General features: G+C 36.0%; 1 protein-coding gene across 1 annotated transcript in view; it reads left to right on the top strand.

Annotated features, from left to right (window-relative positions):
- The window catches only part of LOC123667872 (aspartate--tRNA ligase, cytoplasmic), a 28,892-nt gene extending 19,330 nt beyond the window's left edge, over positions 1 to 9,562 (top strand). Inside the window, exons 9-13 of the mRNA XM_045601706.1 lie at positions 3,745 to 3,860; positions 5,618 to 5,772; positions 6,761 to 6,872; positions 7,718 to 7,777; positions 9,393 to 9,562. Coding sequence (XP_045457662.1) covers positions 3,745 to 3,860; positions 5,618 to 5,772; positions 6,761 to 6,872; positions 7,718 to 7,777; positions 9,393 to 9,496 — 547 coding nt within the window. The 3' untranslated portion in view covers positions 9,497 to 9,562. The remainder of the gene's footprint in view (positions 1 to 3,744; positions 3,861 to 5,617; positions 5,773 to 6,760; positions 6,873 to 7,717; positions 7,778 to 9,392) is intronic.
- Positions 9,563 to 16,301: the final 6,739 nt, after the last annotated feature.

The raw sequence follows: 16,301 nt of genomic DNA, 5'->3' as shown, positions 1-16,301 counted from the left end.
CACTTCCCTACCGCTTTTTCACTACGCTGTGTCCTATATGCCCAAAGGTTGTCTGGAAGAGATCGCTACTCTAGCGATAAGACCGCCTTTGTACACTGTTTTATTTTTATTTGTAATATGTTATTGTGTTGATTGTTGTTGTGTACAATAAAGAGTATCTATCTATCTATCTATCAAAGGACGTCACTAACTTAATACACTGCATAACAACGTTTTTGTTGCATGGAATGTTTTTTATGAATCTAACTGCATTTTCTACCCTGATTCTAAATCTGCACTCAGATTTTTGCTAGTAGCTCTACCTTTTGAGTTATGAAGGGTAGCTATTTTAGGGTAGCCTGTACGTTAAACGTGATAACGAATATAATAAATAAATCAATCGAAACGAATTCATTTCCATCCATATGGAAAAAAGCGATTATTCGTCCCATCCCTAAAACTGATAACCCCTTAAAGTTAAAAGATCTGCGACCTATAAGCATCCTACCATGTATGTCGAAAATTCTGGAAAAAATTGTACATGGACAGCTTTCACAATTTCTTGAAGCCAACAATATTCTCCCAGAAAAACAATCAGGTTTCCGTAAAAATCATAGCACCGTAACAACGCTTATAGATGTAGTAGATGACATATTGAATGCGCAAGATAAAGGGGAGGGAACCATTCTAGTGCTACTAGACTACTCACGTGCATTTGACACCATAAATATACCGCTTCTGCTTTCTAAATTGCACTACTATGGTCTCTCTTCAGATGCTGTCGAGTGGTTTTCTAATTAGTTAAAGAATAGAACACAAGTAGTGGAGACAATGGATGAAGATGGAACTGTAGTTCACTCGAGACCTAGATTTATAAACAGGGGTGTTCCGCAAGGATCAATTTTGGGTCCTTTATTATTTATACTTTATTGTGCCGACCTGGAAAAGCATGTGAGTGCAGCAAGTATCCATACCTATGCCGATGATATACAAGTTTACATTTCTTTTAAAGCAGACGACACTTTAAGTGCAGTAGACAAGCTTAATTATGATCTAGAAAATATATATGCATGGTCAGAAAGTAACGGTTTGGTACTTAACCCAAACAAAACAAAGTATTTAATTTTGGGAACCTCCAAACAGATTAAAGAGATAACATGTAAAGCACCTATAATTAAAATAAACAAAGTAGACATAGAACGGGTTAGTGAGGCTAGGAATTTGGGCGTTATAATGGATCAACATCTTAGATTCGAAGAGCAAATCCTTAAAACTGTACGAAACTGCTTTTACAGATTGAAGGTTTTATATCAGATCAGACCTTTTGTATCGGCTGAAATCCGAGTAAGGCTATGCGAGGCGCTAGTTTTGTCAAAGTTGAATTATGCTGACATTGTGACAGGCCCTAGATTATTAAAACGCACGAAAAACATGGTACAACGTGTCCAGAATGCATGTGCTCGGTTTTGTTTTGACATTCCCCCGCGCACACATGTAACACCATATCTCAATGAAAAGGGTCTATTGAGAATGGAAGGTCGAAGGCAACTGCATTTCGCTACATTGCTGTTTGGTATAGTTAAAAGTAAAGTTCCTAAATATCTTTTTTCGAAACTAAACTGGGCAAAAGATTGTAATAAGAGGTATAATACTAGAGCGACCTCCTATTTGATGCTGATACCCCGACATCACTCCGCCGCTTACCGGGGATGCTTTAAATACTCTGCGGCCAAAATCTGGAATGATATCCCACCGCCACTAAGGGAGCTGGCATCGATTGTCAATTTTAAAACAATATACAAAAAATACCTAATTAAGGAACAGGTACAGAACTTGTAAGAGCCGATTAATGATAAACGACTGTACCACCGGTACCTACTTATATTTAATAAAATAAAAGAACGACTGGAAGGGATGTTTAGTGTGTGATGTGTAATGTGTATGTGGGTGTACATGATGTATCTATATGTGTATCTATGTATAGATGTATATTTATTATATGTGTACTTTATAATATTTGGTATTGTTTGGTTACTACGTATGGTCTTGCTGAATTATTGGATGCTATTTATTGGTTGCTGCCGCTGTCGTTCGCATGGTACCCGAGGTGGCTACTGAAAATCAGCGTGTGAAATTTAGGGACCTTACTATGGTCCTCGTATTTCCACAAGTGCTGAGTGGCCATCCTTTTTGTGACGGTGCACTGCTGTACAGGTGTAAATAACTTTGGTAGATGAATTTCGTTGCTTTTTTTTTATTATTATTACTCTTTTCGCTTTATTCTTTTTTATTTGATAAAATTTTACTTTTCTTATTTTAAATCAAATATTTAAATTTTTAGTTACATTTTTACTTAATTTTGACTTTTTTTTTCTCTTTTTACTTTTTTAATGTATTTGTGCTCTCATTGTGTTTGTTGTATGTCTGTAAGCAGTGTATGTGTCTCAAATAAATGTCTTTCTTTCTTTCTTTCTTTCTTTCTATTTTTATCAAAAAACATAGTATCCCGTCATACAACAATTTATTTAACTATATAATTTGAACGAAACTTTCTTTTATGTGACTTTCTTGGATAAGTTGGAGTTTAACTACTATTTTGGATAATCCAACAGTAGTCAGTCATCACATTTTCACTCCAATAGCCCTGGTAGCGCTCCTCCATGAAGCGAATATCCCGATGAAAGCGCTCTCTGCTCCTCGCTTGAATCTCCAAGATTTTTAGGAAATCGATCTAAGTGACTGTGAATGGAATGCATCTTAACGCTCATGTTGCATCCAAGTTGCTGAAAGTATAATAGTAACTGCTTGACGTGGTCAGGAAAGTCGATGGACTTCTTATTTCTCAAAAAGATATTTACGAGCCAAAAAAACTCATTGCAGATATTTTTTTCAGCGGTTGTCATACTTTCAGTAAAATTTACATCGTTTATTTAATTTCTAATTTGTGGTTCGAAAATTCCAGCTTTTAACTGCTCAGCACTCAATTTTGGAAATGACCTGGATATATACTGAAATGTACTGAGATGTACTTGATTGGGGTTCTAATGTATCATATTTTAATTTACAATTGCTCGGGTGCTCATTACTTTTCTTGGTATCTAATGTATCAATTGAACGCAGGACAGGTCTAGTAACTGACAGCCACTTGGAATGATTTTGGCGGTTAATTCCGGTTATGTTTACAACGCAGAAATAACAGTCGCCGTGGTGGTTCGACGGTTCACGCCAAATCATAGGACTAATGAGGTTAAAGGGATCCCTCTTGTTATATTTCGACTCCACACACGTTTTACACACTATATTCGGTATCCAGGGCTTGTTGATTGTTTCTAATGGCCGTTGATTGTACTCTATGTAGGCATTTTTTAAGAAGTCCGACACATTTAAACAGAATTTTTTCAATGTATATTTGCCACAAATGTGACAAAATCTATTTGGATTATTTACATAAGTCCTTCTAGACGAAGCCATTGACAAAGAAACAAACTAGTAAGACGTTGGCGATAGCGATACTAATAGTCAAATTTAGACTACATTTTAAGGAGGTGCGTGCATCTCCTAAACTAGAGCTGTTAGAAAAAAATCTGAGGGTAGATTGAAACAAGCTTGCCTAAATTAGTAAAAAACAGTTAAAAAATCTCATGCAACAAAAAAAAGATCGATTTTGTTGTGCAGGGTTATTTTTTACCGCTTCTAATTTCCAGATTCCTTTCCGCATCGAGTTGTAGGTAAAGCTTATATTATGAATGTCCCTTTTGTGAACAGGTTCGCGTCAGAGATAGCGACAGTGGGCCAGCAGTACCCCGTGCAACCCTTCAAGTTCCTCGACCCTCCACTGAGGCTGGAGTTCCCGCAGGCGATAGAGATGTTGAAAGAGGCTGGTGAGGACCAATTTAGATCAATATCAATCAATGATAACAGACGACTAAGGCTCCAAAGACTATCAGCGCTGCAACTTAATTCTGAATGGCGAAACTGTTTAGACGATTGAAGAATTATTTTATTATTTTGTCTGGATTAGTAATATTGTGTTATTTTTAATTATAACTGTTACAAGTTGTGATCAAAGAAAATTATTTCTTTCAAATATTGATCAAACGGATGGAACGAATCCTAGTAATATAAATGTAAAAGTTTTGATGTGTTTTTGTTATTCTGACGCAAAGGTTATTGGATCGATTGTAATCAAAATCGTTACGTAGATAGCTCGTAATTTTTGACGACGCGCTAACGCAGCGGTAACAGCACTGAATGTTACGCTTGGGTTTAATGCTCATGACAAACATTTGTATTCCTTCAGACTGTGGCAGTCCACCGGTCCTAGTTCTCCCCAAAATCGGGCCAAACATCCCGATTTTCAGCAATACTTATCCAGTCATCACCGGCAATCTTACGTAGATAGACGATCATTTGTGTAGGCCATACAGTATTTATCGTGGTCTGGGTGTCTGTGCTTGTGTATTGTTTCTGGACCCCCGATACAGGAAGAAATCCTGGTAAGGGTTGTTGGGGTTGGGAATTTTGTTTATATATTTATCCCATCATTTCCACGGGATCGGAAATTACGCGCGTGAAACGGTGAATCGCAGCTTACCTGTATTGAAATCTTAAAGCTGGGGATTCCCGCTAATCTCAGGAACTACTTGTACGAATGGGCTTTTTTTACTGTTTGATAGCCTATTTACCAAAAAAGACTATATGCTATAGGAAATAACCGCTATATGAGGGAATCGTAAAACCAATAGAGTGTGGGGGCATCAATAAAATGTTGCGAAAATGGGGAAAATTTCTTCCCTTCAATAGCATAATAATATTAGTAATATGAAAATATTTACTCAAATGAAATCACAGTTATTAACTAGTATTAAGACGAACATGGTTGCTCTAAGTGTCCGAAACGTCGGGCATAAAAAAACTTAATAAACCGCGATAAAATCCGAAAAAGATATTTCATTATAATGAATGAAATTCGCGTAAACATTAGAAAACGATAGTACCAAAGGATTTTAATAACAATAGTTTATTAAACATTATACATATTTACAATTCACAACTTAAGAACTAAATATTTACAGATAGTTTTGGTACAAATCATGTCCGCGTGGAATTGTGCCAAGAATGCTGGCAGCATTTCCCCGTTGAATCGCTATGCCGATTCTCTGGGCAAAAAATGCACCAGCCCTCTTGTCACCAGTGGAGGCAATAAGGCGAGGAGTTATCTCATTTCAAAAATTTTTAGCACTGCTACTCCAAGTGTTTCGACTGCAAACGGCACAAAGATGTAATTTGGAATTAGTGACGAATATTTGTGCCGTTTAGTCGTTTCAGCTTTTTCCGCTGCGGCTCCCGCTTTTAAGGCTGTTTCCCTGACATGAGACGGAGCAAGTGTATCAACGCAGGTTGCGTCCCACAAAAGTGCCCGTCCCCTTTCCCAGGGAACCAACGTCAATCCATCAGGTCTCTTGCCATCATTGCGACTAATTCCAGTTGGCTCGATAAGAGCAGGAACGTCGATGGTGGCAAGAGTTCTTTTTATGGTATCGTTTAGGGAACTCTTGTTACAGGAAAGGCCTTGTAGTCCGAAAGAATCGACCTCTTTTCCGCACGGACGTCTGTGTCAAAAATATTTTACTTCTAGGTGTAACGGTGGGCGAGGAAGATGACCTATCAACGCCAGATGAGAAGCTCCTCGGTCGTCTAGTGCGAGCGAAATACGACACAGACTTCTACATGCTGGACAAGTACCCGCTCGCTGTTAGACCGTTCTACACCATGCCTGATCCCAACAACCCCGTGAGTATCTCTGATTGTCCAAAATAGTGAAGACTTATTTTTGTTCGGACTTTTTGCAATCCAAGTGTTTATAATAAATTAAATTAAAAATAATTGTGTAAAATACCGACTTCAATTATATCGACAAGTAATACAACGTAGGTAGACGAAAAAATAGTCAAGTAAATACGCATTATCAAAGATTGTACTGTGTGGCTACGGTACTAAAGAATTTAGCCACCCCCTCTCTTCCCGTGGGTGTCGTAAGAGGCGACTAAGGGATAACACAGTTTCACTACCACCTTGGAACTTAAAAAGCCGATCGGTGGCGGGATAACCATCCAACTGCTGGCTTTGAAATACACAGGCCGAAGACGGGCAGCAGCGTCTTCGGTGCGACAAAGCCAGCCCTGCGGTCACCAACCCGCCTGCCCAGCGTGGTGACTATGGGCAAAACACATGAGTTCACGTTATTTTTGGCGTAAACTTTTGGAGGCCTATGTCCAGCAGTGGACTGTATAGGCTGTAATGATGATGATGATGATGATGATGATGATGATCAAAGATTACTCCAAAAGTTGTAATCAGATCTCGATGAAATTTAAATGTAACCACATGGTAAACATCGGCTTTCGATTAAATTTAAAATCATCAAAATCGGTACACCCAGTAAAAAGTTATGCGGATTTTCGAGAGTTTCCCTCGATTTCTCTGGGATCCTATCATCAGATCCTGGTTTGCTTATCATAGTACCACACCGGGGTATCCCCTTTTTTATATATATACGGTCGAATTGAGTAACCACTTCCTTTATTTGAAGTCGGTTAATAATAGAATAGAACTGATATTTGTCAAACTCTTGGTTCAGTTTGTACCCGTATTGGCTAAGAACCACTACAAGAAAACTCAATTTCACTAAATAAAAAAACTGCATCAAAATCGGTCTGTGGCAGTATAGCTGTTACCGCTTTTTTTATATTATTTAAAGCTCGCGTTAATATAATTTCAGCGCGCATCGAACTCATACGACATGTTCATGCGAGGAGAGGAAATCTTAAGCGGAGCTCAACGTATCCACGACCCCGACCTACTCACTGAGAGGGCGAAGCACCACGGGATCGGTAATATCGGAAAAAAAATATATATATATGTCTTTTTTTTATGTCACTAGGTCGGCAAACAAGCGTACGGCTCACCTGATGGTAAGCGACTACCGTAGCTTATAGACGCCTGCAACACCAGAAGCATCGCAAGCGCGTTGCCGACCCAATCCCCAATCCCCCCCAGGAGCTCTGGTCACCTTACTCACCAACAGGAACACAATACTGCTTGAAAACAGTATTATTTAGCTGTGGTCTTCTGTAAGGTCGAGGTACTACCCCAGTCGGGCTGCGCCATATTTTGAGCAGAAAATTCCTGCTGTGCCCTACCTCAGTTTAAGCTTATTTACTTTCTAGAACTTTCTACCACTTTCTAGGTTTTTGTCGTGGTGGTTACATTTACTTTCTAGGCATTTTCTGTGAGTAATTAAGTTATAGGTCTTGACTTTAATACTTGAAAAAGTAACAATATTGTGTAACATAAAGTAAGCGAAGAAATGTAATTCGGACGTAACACCAGTAATAGATCCTTATTAAATGCCTATGATAAAATTATTGTTAAAATGTTTGTGTATAATTTTCTGCTTAATTGGAAAGTTCTGACAGATGATAGATTCTTTATTTTTAATGTAACTTATTTTTAATTTAAAACAAAAAAATATATAATAAATAATATATAGGGGGGAAGGCTCTTAGGGGGGAAAAAAATTAGACAGGGATTAGGGGATAAACAGCTAAAATATATTATTTATTAATGTCCGAATTTCGCCAGCAGTCGCAAGTTTTAAATAGTCGTAATAATAATTATTCCGTTTTATTTAATTCAAAAAGGTCATTTTTAATGAAGTAACAAAAACTTTTTTCAGATATCAGTAAAATTGCAGCGTACATCGAGTCCTTTAGACTGGGATGTCCGCCGCATGCTGGTAAGCAATGATCAAATAATTTCTAAATCTTGCACTTAAATGTTTATTTATTTATTTATATGTATTCGACTGGGCCAAAAAAGCGACTATTTTTTTTTTTTCGTCCTAACGATACTGTGAAAATATCATTCACGATGATAAAAAAAAAAGATTATTGTGAAAGTTTGAGCACTTAATAACAATATTAAGGGGTGTATCGTTACGACTTTAGGTTTTTAAAAGTTATCGAATTTTTTTACTCGAAACTCGTCAATTATCAATCTGAAAAAATTTGAGCGATGCGTATTCTTAAAGAGAAATAAATTTCCTATCCGAAATAAACAGTAGGTACCTAATAAACAATTAAATTGAAAGAAAAGCAGCATTAAATTTTTTATATATATTACGAAAAAAGACGAAGTTTCCAAAACAAAATAAAAGACTTGAAAAATTAAATACAACAATAAAAAAGCTTATTCTGTCTGCAACTTCATGTTGTGCTCCCAAAAGGAATATCATTCGCTTGGAGTTGTGTTTCAAAAACATAACACCGATCGTCAGTGATACCCGATATTACGATTGTCAGACATTTTTGTCTTTAGAGAAATATAGATAGCATTACGCCGCGTTGGCGCAGCGGTCACAGTCATGGATTGTACCTGTTGCGCTGGCGGTTGCGGGTTCGGTCCCCGCACATGACAAACATTTGTATTGGCCGTACAGGTGTTTGCGTGGTCTGGGTGTTTGTGCAGTCCTTGTGGGTCTGCCCACCGTGCCTCGGAGAGCACGTTAAGCCGTCGGTCTCGGTTGTTATCATGTACACCTGATAGCGATCGTTACTCATAGTAGGGAATATATCCGCCAACCCGCATTGGAGCAGCGTGGTGGATTAAGCTCTGATCCTTCTCCTACATGAGGAAAGAGGCCTATAGTAGTGGGATATTACAGGCTGAAGCGATAGATAGCATTAATAGACAAAAAAAAAAAACACAACCTTACTCTTCCAATACATAAAAATAGTAACATTTGATTTATTTATTAATATTTAATTACTGAGGTAGGGCACAGCATGAATTTCCTGCTCAAAATATGGAGCAGCTCGACTGGGGTAGTACCTCGACCTTACAGAAGATCACAGCTAAATAATACTGTTTTCAAGCAGTATTGTGTTCCTGTTGGTGAGTAAGGTGACCACAGCTCCTGGGGGGGATTGGGGGTAGGGTCGGCAACACGCTTGCGATGCTTTTGGTGTTGCAGGCGTCTATAAGCTACGGTAATCGCTTACCATCAGGTGAGCCGTACGCTTGTTTGTCGACCTAGTGACATCTTCTTCTTCTTCTTCTTACGGTGCCTCTTCTCTTCGAAGGTTGGCGACCATCATGGCTATCTTAATCTTCGAAGCTGCAGCACGGAAGAGAGAGCGAGTACTTAGATTAAACCATTCACGGAGGTTCTTCAGCCAGGATATTTTCCTTCTGCCTGGTCGGCGTTTTCCCTCGATTTTTCCTTCAATCACAAGCTGAAGAATCCGATATCTGTGTCCTCTCATTATGTGACCAAAATACTGCAGCTTCCTTTCCTTCACAATCCTAGTGACATAAAAAAAAAAAAAAATTGACATAATCCTAAATTCCAGGCGGCGGTATAGGTCTAGAGCGTGTAGTGATGCTGTTCCTGGGTCTAGACAACATCCGCAAGACGTCCATGTTCCCGCGAGACCCGAAGCGCGTCACTCCTTAGTGTATTATATATTTTATTGTACATTATGTATGAAAAGTTTTTATAAATAAAAATGTAATTTGTGTATCTGTGGTTTTTATTGATGTAAAACTCCTTTACGCACGCTTGACTTGGGGAGTAAGCTGGTGAATGCGTGACGAGAGCGTTACGAAAAGTGTGATCGAGCGAGGCGAACGGAAGTTGTGAGGGGGATATAAGTTAGTGAAGATAGAAAAAGAGAGAAAGAGTTATGTCGTAAGTTTTATTTCAGTCGTGTGGTCTAAAGCACACTCGTTTTTTTATTATAAATAACAGTCTGGCGCTTGGGGAGGCCTATGTCCAGCAGTGGACTGCAATAGGCTGAGCTGACTGACTGAACAATGTAAAAAGTTGTAGTACTTTACGTTTCTATAAAATTTCCATTTTATTTTTATGAGAACGATTTTAAAAACTAAAATAAAAACATTCGTACACTGGTGGTCTAAATCTCATAGAACGGATAAAATAATGCAGATCAAATTCTCATACCGAGTTATAAGAGGTAATGAGATATAATGTACATCACATAGCCTCTTATAACTCGGTATGAGAATTTGGTCTGCATATGTCCATGTCTTATGAGATTTTTTTCATAGGGATTGGTTGAGACAGGTTTGAATCCCATTTACGGCAAACATCTATAAGTTTGCCGTAAACGGGACACTACACGCCGTATTCTGGAGTTTAGGCATTGTGTATTCAGTATCCAAGTTTTATTGATTACACAGGCCCGTAAAAAAAGTGGTTGACCAGACCCACCTAGTTAAGGTGTTTTGATGCGCTGAATCCGAATTTTAGGTCCTATTGGTCGTTACTAAAATGACTAAAAATCGCAAAAAATAAAAAAATATTAAATTTTATTGTTAAGTTACCGCCTAATAATATCTAATATATAACGTAGTAATCCATACGAAAGAAGATTGCTTCAATAATTAATATGTCGTCACTGAAATCAAGAAGAATTATTTCGGACATGATGTTTCTGCACCAAATACTCAATAACAACATTGATTGTCCACCATTACTTCAATTATTTCATTCTAATATACCATCTAGGTTACCCCGGGAACCGCACGCTTTGTTAAATATATCCATCTAGAAATCTAATGTGGGCAAGTAAATACTTGCCCACTGTAAGGTTATGTCATCGGAGATATGAAAACGACTGGATCTATTCTAATCTGATTTATTACTGAACTCCCTCTCAAACGTTACACATTATTATATAAGTACTTATTAAGGCACTCTTACGCTACTACTACATATAACATCTATATAACATCTACTTACACACTACACGCCCACCGGCAAAAAAAAATAAAAATAATGGATTACATTTATTTTTATTTGAGTAAAAAGGTATATTAATTTATATAAGTATATGAATTAAAACAAAATAATTAATAATTAAAATATATTAAACATATTAATAGGATTACATTAGTATTACAATATTGATTACATTTTTTTTTCCATATAAACATAGTTTATTTGAAATAAATTTAACAAATTTACTTAGATATTAAATTACATAGGTACATTTTCAATGGCAAAAGAATAAAAAAAATCATTTGGTATAATATGGTCTAGTTCTATTTTTATGTACTATTAATTCTTTACCTTTATATTGTATTTTTACATTAGGATTACAATCTTCTATTACTCTATATGGTCCAATGTACAAAGGATCCAATTTGTTTACATTTTGTTCATTCTTAAGTAGTATCATATCACCTGTATTATATGTTATAGGATTAGTATAGGAATCATATTTACATTTTCTAATTTGTTTACTGCTAATTAAATTTTTTCTTGCATCATACTGTGATTTTTGAAGTCTATATCTGAGTTGTTGCGGATAGTCTTCTGGATTATACAGAGGCGCAACATCTGATGTTAAATTACTTGGTAAATTACATATTTTTCCGAAAACGAGTTCGTATGGAGTATATTTAGTTGATGTGTGTACGGTCGTGTTAAAAGCGAAGCACCAATATGGTAACCATGAACTCCAATTTTGTGGTTCATTGTCTGTTTGTATGCGAAGGAATGACATTAAATTTTTATGGGTATTTTCTAAGCTTCCTATTGACTGATGATGATACGCTGTCGAAGATATTTGATTGATTTTAAGCATTTTACACACTTCATTCATTACATTCGAAATGAACTCCGTGCCCCGATCAGATATAATGTTTCTCGGAATTCCATAGCGTAAAATAAAATTATTAATAAAAGCTGTTGCCACTGAAATTGTATCCTTATTTCTTAACGGATAAGCTTCTACGTACTTACTAAGATCACACTGTAATCTGAGAATATATTTATAATTATCACTATCCTTACTTAAGGGCCCAACTAAATCTAAGTATATCCTATCGAAAGCCGAATATCCTGTATCGGTAAGGACCATTGGCTCTTTTATATATTTAAAATGTTTCTGACGTTTACATTTATCGCAGCGATTTACGAAATCCGCGACATCTTTTTCCAATTTCGGCCAAAAGTAACGACGTTTTATGTTACTTATCATACGACGTACACCGGCGTGACCACTACTCGGTAGTAAGTGGTAATCATTTAATATTACACGTTTCGTATCGTGATCACTTATCACTTTTACACCTTTTAAAATATATAAACGCGGTCCGGACCAGTTAGGTGCAATGTCTATACTCTGACTTAAGTCTTTTATTAATGTGCTGTTCTCATCATTTTGTATTACATACACATTATTAATTTTTATTTTTCTACAGTAATCCGCCAACTTCCTTACAAAGGCATCTCGTGCGTATTGTAATCGGAAATATGGATTTACTATTAAAATACCATTCGATGCATCATAATTAAATAAATTTTTATTTTGTCCGTTTAAGAACTTTAAACTTTTCCATTGTTTTTCATTTAAAAATCTTAACTCAGTACACTCCTCTGGTTTTTTAAGCAACTCCATAACTCTTGGGTGATCAGTCCAATCGTTAGCAGTTCGCTCGGAAACCTCGGGGTTGTAACTGGCATTCTCTAAACTCTTTTCATTCATTTTCTTCCTTTGAGCTCTCGTCAACACTGACACAACATGTTGATTTATTTCCTTCAATTCCTCACTAGTTATTCGGATACGTGACAACGCATCTGCAGCTACATTGTCAGTACCTTTAACATATTCTATTATATAGTCATACTCCTCTAAGAGTAAACGAAATTTTGTCAAACGACTAGATGGATTTGTTTGATTGAATAAATAAATCAACGGTTTGTGATCAGTTCTTATAATAAATTTTCTTCCGAACAGATACGGCCTAAAATACTTTACGGACCACACGATAGCGAGCAACTCTTTTTCTATCGTGGGATACCTAATTTCCGCTTTATTGAGACTACGGCTAGCAAACGCTACGGGTCTGTTGTCATTATTGCATAATACGGATCCGATTGCATATCCAGACGCATCTGTTTGTAAAATAAACGTGTTGTCGTCATCAAAATTCGGATATTGTAATATAGGTGGAGACATTAATGACTTTTTTAAAAATTCAAAAGATTTTTTACATTCATCTGACCATTCAAAATGAACATACTTTCGACACAACCTATTAAGAGGTAAACATATTTCCGCAAAATTTGGTATAAATTTTCTATAAAAATTAACGAACGCTACAAATCTTTTTGTTTCTTCAGCATTTTTTGGAACGGGATAATTTTTTATTATATTTATTTTTTCTAAATCTGGTTTTATTCCTTCAGAAGAAACAACGTGACCTAATAATTGTATTTCTTTTCTTAAGAAATCGCATTTACTCGGATTAAGTTTTAAATTAACTTTTCGCAGTCTAATTAAAATATCTATCAAATTTTTGTTATGCATTTCTAAATTACGTCCGAAACAAATTAAATTATCTAAATAAACAAACAATTTGTCGTAAGTAAGACCTGACATAGCAATTGTCATTAACCGGGAAAAAGCACTAGGGCTAATTTTTAAACCCATAGGTAAGCGCGTCATCTGATATTGTCCAGAAGGTGTAGTAAATGCTGTGTATTTTCTACTTTCTGGTTTTAATTTTACCTGATAATAAGCTTGTGACAAATCTAACTGTGAAAAATACATTGAACCTGACAAAGAATCTAAAATATCGTTAATATTAGGCAGAGGAAATTTATCGTCTAAAGTTCTAGAATTTAATTTTCGAAAATCTATAACAAATCTCCACTTCTTTGAATTATCATCGGATTTTTTCGGAACCAGTAAGACAGGACTCGACCACTCGCTTTTTGCTGGTTCAATTATATTTTCAGAAAGCATTTTCTTAACTTGTGTTTCAATTTCCTCACGTTGAGAAAATGGTAACCTGTACTGTTTAGTATAAACTGGGTCTGCACCTGGCTTTAGCTGTATGCTTTGATCGTAAAGGTTAGTGGTGGATAATTTATCCTTAGGCAAGTGAAAAACATCTGAAAACTTTGCACATATGTTTTGAATTGATGACGTTTCCTCGCTATTTAAATGGTCAAAATTTATAAGGTTCAATAAAATGCGCACCCTGTCTCCGTCAATATTACAATTTCGTTCAAAGTTACAAATATTATAATCCGATAATAAATGTACCTCTGGTCTAAAATAATTAATATCTACTTGTGTTTCGCGTGTATTTAATATCTGTATATAAACTTGTCCATTATTCGGCCTACAAATGCTTCCGGCTATAAAAACTCCATCGCATAATTGATACGGTAAAATTACACAATCCTCGTTAAAACTAGTCTCCAATGTAAATATCTTTTCGCATCTCGGTGGAATGCTCAAAAAAAAGCTTTTATTTCCTATACAATTATTTATCATAGGTAAGGTTATAATATTGTTATTTTTACTAATAGTAATCGTATTATTTTCGAAATTTAAAATAGCGTTATACTTGTTCATAAAATCTATACCTATAATACCATCTCTAATACCAGGCAAAGTTTTCATAACATAAAACTTGTGTACGAATTCCTGATCATTTATGGTCAACGTAATGAAAACATAGCCTAACGTTTGCACTTTGCCTCCTATGCCATTTATGTAAATGCATTCCTTATGAATTGGAATGTTCCACTGTGCTACCGTGTTGTATTTCAATACGGATAATGATGCTCCGGAATCTATAAGCAAACTATATTTGGCACCTTGTATTAAAAATTCTACCGAGCTATTATTGTTACACGCATAAATGAAATGATTATCGAAAAAACTGCAACGAATTATCTCTACATTCTTCCGAATTAGCCTTGTTACGATTTTCGTCGTTAAAGTTCATATTATTAATGCCTGTTTCGATTACGTGTACATTATTAGTACGCGTATATGTACGTCCAGGCCTGCCGCGATTTGAACGAGTCGATCCGCGCTGCATATTAGTCTTACGATAATTTCCAGACTGATTCTGAAAATAATTGTGTGGTGGCCTATTAAAAGATACTCTATTATTACCCCTACGTATATATCTATCGTTCGTACGATTAGGGCGTCCATTATCAAATTTACGGTAATTACCGCGATTTTTAAAAGAATAACCTTGGTAACCAATAAAAGCTATATCGTGCGATTGAGGACGATTGTATGACAACTCCTCGTCCTGCGCAGCTCTGATAGTATCTTTCAAGGTGTCATAATTACGCGCCGATAGAATAGTACGGATTTCACGGTTTCGTAACCCGTCAATAAAACTTTTTATGGCGATTTTCTCATTTTGAGGACGTAGTATTTTATACGCATTTTGATCACCATCCGCTTGTGCGACCGTCAAATCCACAAAAAGTTGTTCAACTTTAGACCCATACTTGTCTAAAGTCAAACCATTTTGACTAATAAACGACAATTCCTTATGTATAGCTGTACTCGACTTTTTGGTGAGCAGATGCTGACGCATGTCTCTAATAAGCGAGTCACAACTATCATACGAAGTAGACATTCGTAGTTTCGCATTTTCGTGTAATCTCGTCTTTAAAATAAATTTAATGAGCATTTGCTTACTTTCTATAGTGAGTGACGAGCTATACAATTCTATGGCATCTATCAAGGATTTGGTGACGTTTTCATCCCCGTTCATAATTGGTAATAAAGCGACTGCAGTTCGATAATCAAAAGACTCCATAGTTGCTTCGTTTTGAATTTCGACCGTACACTCAGCACTATAAGACTGAGAACTATATGACTTTGTACAAAATGTTTCTATCTCTATAAAAATATTTTGAATCAAATCACAGTATGATTGAATTTCTTGTAAAATATTACCACTAAATTGTTTATTTTCAATTTGTTCTGACAAAATGTTCATACATTCATCAAATTGACATTTTAATAAACTAGCTTCATCCAACTTTCTTTTTAAAATATTTAACGTTCTTTTAGCATAACTTAGCTTTGTTAAATTATCTTTAATATTTTTTAACTTGTCATATATATATTTAAGTTCATTTGCCATATCATATAAAAAAAAAAAATATTTATATAAAATTAAAATATTACTTAATTATAAACATAAAATTAAAATAAAATCAGGCTAAAATTAGGTCCCCTCTTAATTAATTAATTTAACGATAGAACTCTCATCACTGCACTTTTCACTAAATGCTTTTTGGTTTTTACGATAACAAATCACTTACTGCTCGGGAGTCTCATACCGGCTTCCTGGCGGTGGTGCTCGGGCTCCTGGCGTTGCTGGCGGCACTCGTAGCAGACACGAGCCTCCGGCGTAAATCGTCGGAATGACCTTCTGAGGTTTTGGGCTAAAACCTCATTATGAAT

Source organism: Melitaea cinxia, chromosome 29 (genome assembly GCF_905220565.1).
Source record: "Melitaea cinxia chromosome 29, ilMelCinx1.1, whole genome shotgun sequence".
Taxonomy (NCBI): domain Eukaryota; kingdom Metazoa; phylum Arthropoda; class Insecta; order Lepidoptera; family Nymphalidae; genus Melitaea; species Melitaea cinxia.
The sequence above is the reverse complement of the archived record's forward strand: the minus strand, read 5'-3'. Positions and strand labels throughout refer to the sequence as shown.